We start from the raw sequence: 14043 nt of genomic DNA, 5'->3' as shown, positions 1-14043 counted from the left end.
TGTCTGCCACTGCCGCTGCCTCAGCCTGTGTCTCACTCATCCACTTGAGACCTGGCAGTCCCGCATCCTTGCCCCGTCCTACCTTCTGCTGTTGCAGAGTGATTTCTTAGATTTCTCCCTAGTTGTATGGCTTATTCATCTAGATCTCAGGTAATTTTTCCTTGCCATTTGCTCCTCGATTTAGTCACCAGAGGGATGAACAGAACCTCTATTATCTATACCATTTTTTCCCCTCTCCTGTTTAATTATTAATGGTACTTGCCTTTCATTCTCTACTCTTTTTATATTGTTATAAAAATTTTTAATCTAATTCTATTCTTCTGCAGTGAGCCCTCTGATTTCTCTCTCATCTATAAAATATCATTTCTTGACTATTTCAGGAGTCCCCTGTAGGTCATCTGCCACCCTTTTTATCCTCTGCAATTTTTCCTCAGATACAGTTAAGATCATGTTTTAAACAGTAGATGTCTTTCTGTCATCTAGGAACAGGTCATGTTCAAGTCCCTTCCCACTGTGAACCCAGAGTTTCTTTTCAGCTCTGTATCCTACTCTCTACATGCCTTTGCATTCCTCATTCCAGCTACACCTTCTCTGAGCCATTGCTCATGCTCCTGTCTCTGTGCCCTTATTCAAACTCCTTACTGATACGAAGACCTCCCTAATGAAAGCTCTGTGATTCCTGACACTCACACTATATGAAATATTTCTGGCTTTTCCCCATTTTGAACTAAATCCTTTGTGTTCATAGAGCATTCACCTGTACCTCTGCTTGACATGAATGCCTTTTGACTATAGTAGAATTAGTTATTGGCTTGCTTTTTTCTTAGTTCTTTGATGGTAGGGGGCTTTGACTTATATACCATTAGAGTCCTTTTAGCCTTTATTCTAACACCTTTATATTTTGGCATTGCAGATAATATAAACTCTGTGAAATCATCTATTCTGGCAAGGCAGAATATATTTGGTTTGTTTATTTTCTCTCTGAAAAATGTGTGCTAATTTCATTTTTTTAGTGGTAAGAGATTATGCTGCTCTTTTGATCAAGTTTATTTAATTTCCTAGATGACTGATTTTTAGAATGAGTGATGGATGAATCAACTGTAATACTAAAGCTATGCTGTACTGCTTTATAATTTGGCCTCCCAAGTTATGAAAACCAGAGCCCCTGAGAATGGACTTTATTTTCAGGATATCAGAATAGTAAAAATGAGTGGAAATGAGTTCTGCTTGGTTAGCAGTAGGTGTCTGCAGAAAATTGACTTTGAGCTCTCTTTTTTACTAGTCACGAGAATATATTTTAATAACATTTCACATATAATAATTAATTACTGAACTCTCTCTGGCTACCCCTCTTGTTCAGAATTAAGAATATTTTTACTTTGTCTCTTTATGATAGAGATCAGACTCTACAGAATTAAGTATATGACTGTTGGCCATTTTTATATGTTCTTATAAAGTTGTCATTTGAGACTTTAGTGGCAGATAGACTATACTTAAAAAAAGAATGTTAACTATGGAAATGCCTGTGTCTTTAGACTATGACATGTGAATGAGTCTTGGTCTTCATAAAAAGCCTATAAATTAGTTCATACACTTAAGGCATGAAATGAGCTATATGTTATCCTTCAAATATTTTATTCTGGAGTAAAATGAAAGGCATCTAATTCCTAGATTCAAAATTGGTCAATTACAATAGTTTTCTATTTTTGAATTGTCACTCTGTCTAGAGGTATTACCAATATTTTCTTGTGAGTTTTTAAAGAAAAGAATCATTTCTGTTATTCCACAATGAAATAATCTTTTCATCTCTGATCTTTCATAACACTTTTCTTGTAGTGCTGTTATAAGATTCATTTAGCAAAATTGCTGAGCCTTGTACCTGGCACCATGCTAAGTGCTTAGGTTACAGTGATAAGACTGATGTGGTGCCTCCTCTTTGGAAGTAAGTCTAAGGCAGAAGACAGACAGCTAACATATAGTAACAGGTTCCATTCATCAGAATGATCTGATCTAGAAAGTCAGGGTGGTGAATGAGACCTCATTGAGAAGGAGGTGTTTGAGATGATTCCAAAGGAGCAGGGTCCTACAAGTGGCCCTGAGGCAGGAACTAGCTTGCATGCTCAGTGAGCAGAAACAGGTCAGTAGCTGTAGAGCAGAGTAAGGAATAGAGAGCAGGAGATGAGACCAGAGAGAGGACAGGAGAACAGATTATGTAGGGTTTGTTCCAGTGGGTAGGACTTTAAGAACAATGAGAATCCTTTGGTGAGCATTAAGCAGGAGTTTTAAACTTCTTGCTCTGGCTGCTGTGTGGAGAATGTAAGTAGGAGTAGGAGCTGGGTAGGAGTCTGAGGCTGTGGTCCATAAGGGATGTGTACTGGCATAGGGCAAGGCTAGAAGGAGACAGCTAGAATATATAATGCTTTAGTTTTGCAAAACAGAAAGTAAAATGGCAAAGGTGAACCCTGGAGAGGGAGAGGAAATCCAACTGAACTTGGAAAGATTAAATATGAATTAATGGAAAGACATTTCTGGGAAGCTTGAAGGTGGGAGAGGAGATGGCATGAATGGGACAGAACCCACTTCTTTGCTTCCCAAAGAAAGCAAAACAAACATAAATTAGTCTAAGATACTCACACTAGAATCACCTGAGAAGCTTTAAAAAATAATGATGTCTGGGTTTCACTCCCAAGATTCTGAGGTACGTAGCATGGGGTGCTAAGTTCTCAAGGTCACTCTAATGTACAGGTAAGGACGAAAAACACCAGTGTAAGATCTTCCCATATAAATTCTTATAAACGAGGAGATCTTGAGCCCAGCAAGAATCAAAGGAAGCAGGCTGAGTGCATGAGTTTGGGAATAGAGAAAAGCATTGCTTTTGATACTGGTTCAATTATGAGACTCGCCCTCCCCTGGAAACACTTATTACCTGTGCCTAGGAATAATTAATTTTTGTATGTTCTCTTATGGTGGTGAAATAGTGCACTGAGTGGGAATGAATGTCAACCTCAGTTGTCTAGCAGGGGAGACTCAGGGACCAAGCAAACTTAAAGGCAACATCTCAACAGTATAGATGTGAGCAGCTGGAACCTGGTGGTCAAGAGCTGAAATCAAAACAGTGGCTCCCGTGGCTTGGTGGAAAACAAATTCAGGCAAATCTTCTGGAAAGAGACTTCCTCAAGGAGAAGTTGATCTGTGAGATCTCAGCAGGAAAGGTCATTGGGGCTAGATTGTAGAGAGCTATGCAGTTTGGCATTCACAGTATTGGGAGGCCAGTGAATGGGTAATATTGCTGATTTCAATATTTTTATTGTTTTTACCAGTTCCACATGGTGTTCATGAGATCCACACACAGATAAATGGAAATTCTGCAGGTGGGGTCATTGGCCCACTTGGCAGAGGATTGTATTTTCGTGAGTTTGATGTTATTCTGTAGGGCTATGATATTGGCATCACAGTATAAGAATCCACTGTCTCTCAACCTGATACTTCCTGTTTGTGAAGAAGTGAAATTAGGATTATGCTTTTTACCTATCTTTGTCACCTCAGTGACTGAATCCAAAGAGTGATTGCTTCTTCTTATCAGCTCCTAATTTTGTCCATGTAACTCTTTTTCTTTAGAGAAATTCTTTTGTTCATTTATTCAGCTTCCTTTTATTCAGTAGCTATTGGGTACAATGTGGAGAATACAGAGAGAAGGCCTAAGCCCTACCCATAGGATCACACAGTTTATCTGGGACAAGATCACATCACTAATTATACCCACTGAGACTCTACAGTCCAGAGAAAGATACTAATGTTCAGAGAAGGGAAAGAGTGATTATTTCACCTGAGCGCGTAAGACTTTTGAAAGTCTTTTTGGAGGTAGTTGCTGACGTTGAAGGATGGCAGGATTTAGAAAGCTATAAATTCTAGAGTATTTCAGGCAAGAAGGACCAGTGTAAAGTACAGATACAGGAATGTACTGGCAAGTGGTTTAATTTGAATGTGGCGTGTAGAGCATGAAGGAGTGTTCTGGAAAATAAGATGGAAAACTAGGTTGGAGCCTATTAACAAGAGGTGTGACAGCCAGTGGAAAACATGCTTTATTCTGTAGGCAGCAAGGAGTGTTTGGAGGTTTTCCGGTAGGAAAATAGAAGGGAAACTAACATTTATTGGCTGTGTGCTATGCATGTGCCAAGCAGTACACTTTCTAAAAGTGATTCCTTTAGGTGACCTGAGGTTATTTAGGCAGAGTAACTGGGTAGTTGTGTTTAGAAATGTTTGGAAGAGGAAGGAGATTGGAGACAAGAGCCTCACTGTCATAGCCCAGGTCTTACATGTAATTATTTTGGCATGGAAAAATGGTGATACAAAAAAGGTTTTTATTTATTGAGTAAATATTTATTGAGCTCTTACCTGATATTCCAGGCTCTGGCATATGGCACTAAACCAGGCAGTGCAAGACTGCCATGGGGTACATATTCTTGTGGGTGAGACAGACTATACCAGCAGGAAATGATCAGGCAGTGGCAAGTGAGATTTAGAGAATTAAAACAGAAAGATGTGACAGAGACTTATCTGCTGGCTTCTTTAAATTGGGTGGTTAGGGAAGGCCTCTCTAAAGAAATGACCCTTAAAAAGATACTTGAATCATAACAGAGAATCAGCTTTGAGAAAATTGGGTTTGGGGTTGCAGAGAGCATCGCAGGAAGAGGGAAAGTTTAAATACAAAGGCCCTGAAATGGGAACAAACTTAGTAAATTCAAGGAACAGAAGGTGAGGCAGTATTAATTTTATTTGTCAATGGAATATATATGGTGGTCAGGGAAGAATAAAAGTTGACTCTTAGGTTTCAGATGTTGGAGACAGAGAGTAGTAGCGCTGTTCTTTGGGAATTGGACCAAGCGTGTAAGTTAAGGATGTGGTTGGTTTCTTTTGGACATATATAGGGTTTTAAGTGCTGAGGTCAAGTCATTTTGAAATACCTAGGGACTTGAATTTGGAAGAGGGGGTAGATTTGAAGATAGAGATTTGAGAGCCATCTGCTTAAAGGAACTGTTTGAGGCTGTAGGAAAGATGGGAACATCTAGGAAGTTTGAACAGGGAAAGAAAGCCAAAGGCACAATGATGAGGAAGATTTAAATTGACAAACTAGAGGACGATTTGGGGGAGAGAGAAGGGGATAAGCAGGAAAGTTTAGAGTTTGAGCATCGTGAAGGCAGGAGGAATTGTACTGTCATTTGTCCTGAATCAAGCTGACAAATACAAATACAAAAGTAAATACACTGTTTTGTTTTGTGAGCCCCACATAGTGAAGACAATTCAGCTAAGACACATCATTCCATTAGCTTATATCATGCATTTGACATTGCTGTCTCCCTTGGTGTATTTAAAGTTAGAAGTGCAATTCAGGCTGCTAGAGTGGGATTAAACAAAACTGCAACCTTTCCTTGTCAGCATTTCTCAAATATGCTTTGCAATATATACTTCCCGAGGCAGAAGACAAACACTTGCTTTAAAGTGAAACACTGTCTGTTCAAATGAATTGTGAAGTACTTTAAAATAACATTTTCTGTTTGACCACCAGGTGGTGTAAACATTACTTTTAAATTGTTCAGTGCATCAGTACATGTGATTATTAATGCTAAGAAATCATAGTTGGTAGTGACAAATTAAATATGACTGTGATGACATTTCATTGTATTTAAAAGATACTATTTGATTTTACTTTTTGTTTTTATGTGTGTGTGTGCGCGCGTGCGTGTGCGTGTATGGTATTTAGACCACCAACCACGTAGGAGCACAGGCATCAGGCAACAGACCCAGATTAGTAAACTCTGTGTCTGCCCTTAAGAATCTCTCCATTTGAATGAGGAATTATTAATACATTCAAAACAGGTTGATGAATGCAGTTATAGAAGTATGTGTAAGGTACAAGATAGCCCAGATAGGGTGTGATTTCTTCTGCTCTGGGCAGAACAGAGAAGGTTTCACAGAGGATTTGAAGCTGGGTTTGAAGAATCAGTCCATCTGTGGGTTATAGCATAAGAACACACCAGGCAGTGGGAATAACTGTGCAAATGCATACTTGTGTGAATTAGAATTGTGCGTTTTGGTAAATGTCAGGAGTTTAATATTGCTTTTATGGAAATAAGAGTGAAAGATGGAGGTAAGGCAAGAAAAGTAGATGGGGCCATATATTGAAAGGCTTTGTGGGCCAAGTTGAGGATCTTAAAGGACTTTATATTGTAGGTAAGGGAAGGTTTTGGAAAGTTTTTGGATGGCAATTCTGTGATCAAACTAGCATTTTAGCGGAGATTTCCAAGCTGATTCAGAATGTGGCCTAGAAGATGACAGAAGTAGAGGCAGGTAAATCACTTAGGTGAGGGTATTGCAGTAATCAGTGCAAGAGATTATGGTGGGGTGAATTAAAGTGGTGGAAGGAACTAGGGAAGGACAGATTCAGACATGTGTAATGATGGTTAATTTTATGTGTCAACTTGACTGGGACACTTATTCCTCAGATATTGGCCAAACATTATTCTGGACGTGTTTATAAGGGTATTTTTGTTCAAAATTAAAATTTGAATAGACTGAGTAAAGATTTACCTCCCCAATATGGATTGGCCTCATCCAATCAGTTGAACTCCTGAATAGAACGAAAAGGCTAAATAAGAGTGAGTTCCTTCTTTCTGACTGCCTTTGAGCTTGGACATTGGTCTTTTCCTGCCTTTGGACCTGAAACATTGCCTCTCCAAGGCTCGAGCCTGCTGTCTTTCAGACTAGAACTTAACACTATTGGTGATCTTGGTACCCAGCCTTTGTAACTGGACTAGAACTGAACCATTGGCTCTCCTAGGTTTCCAGCTTGCTGACCACAGATCTTGGGACTTCTCAGTCTCCATAACTCTACTAGCCAATTCCTTATAGTAATTCAGTCTCAATCAAGCTCTCTCCCCCATCCTCTCTCTCCGTCCCTTCCCCCACCCCCCTCTGTCCGTCCGTCTGTCTGTCTGTCTGTCTTATCCCACTGGTTCTGTTTCTCTGGAGAGTCCTAACACATGTGCCAAAGATAGAATCAGCATAACATGACAGTTCACTGTATGTGGATTATAGAATCAAGAAAGGAGCTGAGCATGATCCTGTACCCCAGGCCTGGTGACTGGGGATATAGTCTTGTTATCAGCTGAGATAGGCAGGATGTAGGCCAAACATGAATTGTATGTTTAGGTGTGCACTGTGTGAAAATGATTTATTCAGTTTTATAGACATAAATTTTGTGGGACCTTTAGGGTGTATGGAAAAAAGATGCTGTTTAGACAATTGGCTCTGTATGTTTAATTTTATAAGTGAGTAGAGACTATAGAAGTGGATGACAAAGGTATCAAGAATTATACCTTTGATAGGAATGTGAATATTTTGGGGGACAGCAGAAAATATATTTACTATTGATTCAGGAGTGGGCATTTCTAGGGCAGGATATGTGGCAGGAGGACACCTGCTCTATTTTTTTGAGTATATTTGAGATTCATTCTAAAATAGTAAGAGGAGTTAAGATGGAACCTAACAAGTGAAAGAAAATGAAAGAGTTAAGAACTTAATAAAGTGGAAATTAAAGTGTGGGATCCAATATATAAGAAGCACCACAGGATATTTTAGACAGAATCTATAGTTTTAATTGGCATCTTATTTCACATATTTTGTATGCGATTTCACACTTCAGCATAATTTAGATTCTTGGTGTCTATAATCATTTAATATCAATAGTTAAAATTTATGGAGCATTTTCTATGTGCTAGACTGTGCTCGATCAAAGTGTGTGTATGTGTGTAATTATCTCTTTTAAACCTAATGACAAGCATGTTAGTTAGATCATATCCAATGACTTGGAGAGATATTACAGTCCTCAATCCCTTCAGCACAATAAGAAATCAAGAGAGAAGCATCATTTGACTTCTGCTTCACCTTAGTCCCTCCTGGAAAACAGAAATTAAAGAAAGGTGCAGTAGTATGGCTTTATTTTCTTTTCTCTCTTATGGGTATGATGCTTCGTTAGCCATGCTTTGAGATTTATGATGAGACAAGTCATCCAAGCAAATGAGTAGAATCTGATTCTAGTTTGTAAGACTCACTTAAAGAGACAGGAGTATGTTACTATTTTCCTGCTATATATTATTCAAATAAGGGTGAATATTTAAAAATCTTGTTTTTATGAATAAATCTTATTAATGACTATTATCAGAGAGTATAGCCTGTTAATATACAGTATCACTGAAAATGTTTTTCTCTAGAAACTTTTTTTTCCTATATCTCTTTGCTATCTTATAAGGGTATATGTAATAGTGACATTTGCCCAGTATTATTTACTTTATGAGGCACTGAGTCCTTTCTAATATGGAGGTGCTGGTTTCAGTTTCTAATTCAAAAGCTGTTTGTAGTCTTCGAAGTTTTCATCACCGAGGACAAACAAAAGAGGAAATAAATTAGTTCTTGGTTATAAGAAATGGTAGATGCTATAAAAAACATTATTGGCTGTTTGTTAACAAGTATTCTGAGATGTTTTAAATGATTATTACAATAACTCTATTCTTTCTATCTATCCTATGTTATCTCTCTTCTCTCTATATAAAATCGTGGTTAAGTATAAGTTGAAAAGGAGTTGATCCTGGGACCATATGAATATTAAAGGATGAGAGGTGTGTCACAGCCAGCAGCAAATTGTAGCACTTAGCATTTCTCCTGATAAGATGTACTGTTATTCAGTGAGACAACCACAAAGATGACAAGAGACAGGACTTTTGCCATTCAGGAGCTCATAAACAAGTGGATAACACATAGAAATCAATGAATACTCTAATGGGAATGTACCAAAGCTGGCATGGAGACACAGGTTTCTTTGCTATGGTTAGAAGATGATCGGACTTGGAACTGAAGAATTGGTTTCATTTGCTCATTGTGTGGCTTTTCTCAGGCCTCTTAATCAAGTTGAACCTGCTTTGACTTCCTGGTAATTTTGGGATGATAACATATCTTACAGTGTTGTTGGGAATAACAATTGAATTATTCGCTGAAACCACTTTGTAAAGTGAAATGTGAATATAAGATTCTCCTATGCAATTTGAGTGATTTTAATAATGTAAGCCATATTGTACAAAATCTCAGTGTGGGTACTCTTTTGTGGAGTTTATGCAGTCCTTTGGGAATGAAGAGGGCATTCTTCTCTGTAGTTTTCCACAGTGCCGCCATCTCCAGTGTATGCATTGACCCTTCTTTTCTGAGGGTTCAGAAACAAAGCAGCCAGGAAGAATGGTGCTTGGTTTTGTGTATTCCTATCCCCAAAGCACATGCATGGGTAAAATGACTTCCTTCAAATTTGTACCTATTAGCACATGAAGGAGATGAGATGGAGTGGTTTTGACTTGCCAAAAGGCACACCCATGAGGAGTGAAAAGCAGAAACAAGAAAACAGCTTTTTGCTTCCCAATAGTTGGTAGAGCTTATTTTATGAGTCTTCCTTAAAATCATCACCCATGAAGTTCAGCTTACCTTGATGGAAAGTTGAGTAGGTTAATGAAATATTTAAATTTGTGTTCACTTTCTTAGTGGAGCACCATTTTGAATTCTATAAAAAAAATCTGCCCGAATAACTACTGTAGTAACCCTCGCTTTTACTTTTGTGAAGAGTGAGATGGATGTCGTGAGAAATCATTTCAAATGTTTATCCTTACTCATAAGAAAAAGAAACTGTCTGTTGGCTTAAAACGAGCAGGCTGTCTGCCTGTTTTAATATAGAAATAGCCACATGCCATGAAATGTTTTGCTGAGACTTCACTGTTCCGGGTACCACCACATTTTTTAACTTATTACATTATCTCCCTAACATGGAGCATAGGTATTGTCGTGATAATTAACAGGCACATATTTGCACATTTGCAGAGCTTATTATAGACACTTGGTAAGTGAATGAACTCTAAATTAAAGCTCAATTCTCTAATTTTGCCTCATCAGCTTCTAGTTGTACTGAAAGACAAAAGAGCAACAAATGAAATAGATTTCTAAATGTATGGTGGGGAAAGTAGAAGATGTCACTTACATCATTCTTCTTATGCCCTGTTCAACTAGTCTCCACCCTGTCTTCAGCTTTAAAAGAGTATATATAACTGTTCGGTGAGATCTCCTTTAACTTCCTATACGACGGGTATTTTTAAAATATCCCCATACATTCTCATCTTCTTTCCTTGACTCAGTCTCCTCCTACCTTCCCTAAGACCATACTCCACCTGGAATTTTTAATTTTTTTCATATCTCTAATACTTCTCTTCATTTTTTTTTTCTTTTTCGTCCATAATTGCTTAAGTTTCTCTCAATTTGTCATGCCACATTTGCCTGAAGTTACTCTCTAGTTTATACACACCTGATCCAAGTCATCAGAAGTCTTGGTCATTCTTCACTTACTTTATGCCTCTTTAGTCTTCAGTCTGTTGTGCTCTGGCTTCTGCCCACCACCCTGACTGACCAAAGCTGCTTTGGATACAATCATTGGTGATTTTCTGATTGGTAATTCTGACAGAGTTTTTCAGCTATTTTATTGGACTTCAGTATTGAATGGAATTCTCCTTGAAACTGCTTCCTTGACTTTTTATTCTTCTTGTATCTCTTTAATTGTTCTTTCTCTGTCTCCTTGATAATTGTTTTTTTCTGTACTCAGCCCTCAAATATTGATACTCTTCAACATCCTTCTTTGATCCTCTGTTCTAGTCACTGCTCATAGTCTCCCCAAGTGATCATAACCATTTTCATGATTTCAGACAGCATCTACACACTGATGACTCCTAAATATGTGTTCAGTCTAGACTTTTTCCCCACCATTTGGCTCATGTGGCCAATTTCCAGGTGAATATCTTTGCCCAGATTTCCTCCAGTTGCTTCAGAGTTTACATGACCAAACCTGAACCATTCATCATTTCTCATAAGCCATTTCTTCTATCTGTATTTTTACCATTTCAGTTGGTAGCACCATCATCTACCCAGTCACCTGTTACAATCACGGGATGTATTTATTCATCCTTCTATTTCATTGCCCACATTCAGTCAATTAGCTGGCTTCCAGATTATATTTTGATGTTTTATGTTTATCTCTCTGGTCAATTCCATCCTTTCTCTCCACTGCAACTGCTTGGTTCATTTCTCTTATTACCTGATATTAGGACTAAGAGAGGTGACTTCTAACTGATCTTTCCATGCCTCATTGTGTCTTCTTCCAATCTGCCCTCCATATAGCCAACGGAGTGATCTGTGAAGTGAAAATAAGACCATTTCACTTTTTTATATTATACTATTTATTGTATCATTCCTGCTTCCATTGCTGATAGCAATATTTCTCAAATTTGGTTTCATAAATATATGCATGCGCTTTAGAATGTTAAAGGAGACTTTTTCAATTTTGTGTGTACATTTTGTTGACAATCATTTTACAAACAACAACTACCTTATTTGTGTTTATGATGGCATCTCTGTCAAAGAATGACCTAAAGTTGCTTGGTTAAGCCTTAACTGTAGTATTTCTCAGCCCATATCAGAAGATTCGAGTGGTTATAGACATAATTTCAAGGATCTATGAGATGATAGATAGATAGATAGAATAATTATAAATAAATATATAAATAAATATCCATACATATAGAAATTATTTATATTTATTTTTGTATATCAGGTATATGTGTGGATGTGTATATAATTTTTCCAAAGGGGTCTTACATTATTCAACTTTAAATTACATTCGCTCTATGTTCTACTTATAAATTCTAAGGTCTTTAATATGTCTTCTAAGATCTTTTATGACCTGGCTTCTAAATATTTCTCCATCTTAATCTCTTCCCCTATATTTTATGTAAAAGGAACACCAAACTACTGTGGGTCCTTATATACACAGTGCTTTTCTTTCACTACATGAGCCTGTGCTTTTTTACTTACCCCTTTGGTATATGTAATTACTGCTCTTGTCTTTCTTCATTCTCCTAACTTTTAACTTCTACTTGTGTTTTATTAGTTCCACTACACCTCTTCTGGAATGCACTAAGCTAACCAAGGTCCTCCTATTTTCTTAGTACCCCTCATTGCTTTGTAGTTACCTCTTGTAATCCGTACCAGATGGTGACCTCCTTCAGTTCTTATGGTTTCTTCTCTGTATATTTTAAGCACGGCACATAGTTGAACAAGAGGTAGTAACATGGGTGAGTCAACTTTGCTTTCTACCAGTAAAGATAAAGACCTTTTCTATAGTTAGCCTAAGCAGTTTTTTAGTTCTTCCTCTATTCACTTTTCACATTACTGTTTAAAAATGTTTAATACATATTTACATGCTTCATTTAGAATTTTACGTTATAAAAAATTAATGTTTAGTGTTTATATGAAAATATTTTAGCTGCAGAAAGATAACACTTGTATTTACCATTCTATTTCAGGAGACCTGTCTTCACAGTTGCAGGCTCAGAAACCTGGAAGTTCTGAAAATACATTAACTGTGCTGGAAGATTCTGGCTGTGATTTATCAAGTGAGCAGAAAACTGAACCTGCAGAGATGTCACAGCATCTTGGAGAGAGCTTTACCCCCATACCCTTTCTACCACTGCCCATTGTGAAAAGACATTGTGCTACTCCAGAAAATCCTCTGTCTTCTCACATGCAATTCTTGCAACATCTACTTGAACTGAAGAACTGGATAGAATCCAGGAGTCTGAAAACAGACTTAAGCCACTTTGAAAACAACTCTTCTACAGTATCTGATTCTGTTTTTCAGTTGCTAGATGGCCTGATCACTTTTTACCGTGAACCCAAATTTCCTTTCTCAAGCTTTTGGACAGAAGCTGTAAATACTTTAGCTAGACTGATCAGTGACTATAACTTATCTAATCATATTCTTAAAAAGTGTTCCAAGAAATTAGAAGAATTTGAGAAGACTCTACTACAGATTATTTTAAGGAACAACCATATAAATCGGGTAAGTAACAAACCTCTTCCTTTCATGAAAAAATGTCAGTAATTTTGGTGAACATTTCTGTTGGGTCATGTCTTTTGCTGTTCCTTAACCTTGTGGTTCAGAGTTTTTAGTTGGACCTTTTGCAGCTCTTAGCTGTTGTCATGTCCCCACCTCTGGCCCCTGATTGCTATAGCATTGTTCTCTGCATAGATACCTGTGTCAAGCCTGTGCCTTTTTTACTTTGAATAACCTTCTCCGTTCTTTATCAGTTTCCTTGGATTCTTCTCTTGTTTTGTTCTGCCTATATTTACTTCCTGTTGCTCAAAAAGTCTCAATATTTTTTTAAAAAACCACTAACATTTATGGTTTCCCAATCTATAATTTTTTTGAGTGTTAAATTCCTCATGATGGATTACCTGTACTGTATTGGTTTTTTTTTTTTTTTTCTTTCTCTGGCATTGACTAGCAGATGCCTGGAAGCCAAAGAATATTTTTCTTTTCCTTTAGAATTTCTCATGTAAGTCGCATAATATACCTAATGGACCCTCTACAGATGGGGTTGATTGAATAAATTGGCTGAGGAACACATAATATATAGCTTTATTATAGTTTTTTTTTCTTCTTATTTATTTAACATGGCTTAGAAAGGTCAACTCAGGAATTCTTTTTTTCACAAGTGACATTGAGGTAACCTGAAGCTGTTTTGTTGTTTGGCTCATCAGACATAATGGAGAGTTTCTTTTTTGTATTACTTTCTATCTTTCTCACTATCTGATCCTTTGGGAACTCCAAATGCCTTAACATTTTAATCTTTTTTAATTGACTACTAAAAATATCACAAAGGAGACCAGAAAGTCTATCTAACTTAACTGTATTTCTCCATAGGAAAAAAAAAATATGGTTGTTGGAACTTGTTTCTTTTGATATAACATTGTCAAGTGTATGGCCTCAGTGCCATTATCTAATGCTCAGAGTTTTTATACAGTGTAGGCTTTACCTGAATTTTCAAATCTCTGAAAAAATTTGAACTAATAACCTAATTTGTTTCACATACATTTGTTCTTCTCAAGGTATGATTTGATTAA

The 14043-nt window shown here is 37.2% G+C and overlaps 1 protein-coding gene across 1 annotated transcript in view; it reads left to right on the top strand.

Moving 5' to 3' along the window:
- MEI4 (meiotic double-stranded break formation protein 4) overlaps positions 1–14043 on the top strand; it is a 152360-nt gene that overhangs the window by 14518 nt on the left and 123799 nt on the right. The window contains exon 2 of the mRNA XM_011364921.2: positions 12444–12979. Coding sequence (XP_011363223.1) covers positions 12444–12979 — 536 coding nt within the window. The remainder of the gene's footprint in view (positions 1–12443; positions 12980–14043) is intronic.

Source organism: Pteropus vampyrus, unplaced genomic scaffold, assembly GCF_000151845.1.
Source record: "Pteropus vampyrus isolate Shadow unplaced genomic scaffold, Pvam_2.0 Scaffold102, whole genome shotgun sequence".
NCBI classification, from domain to species: domain Eukaryota; kingdom Metazoa; phylum Chordata; class Mammalia; order Chiroptera; family Pteropodidae; genus Pteropus; species Pteropus vampyrus.
Note: the sequence above shows the minus strand (reverse complement) of the source record. Positions and strands in the feature narration are given on the sequence as shown.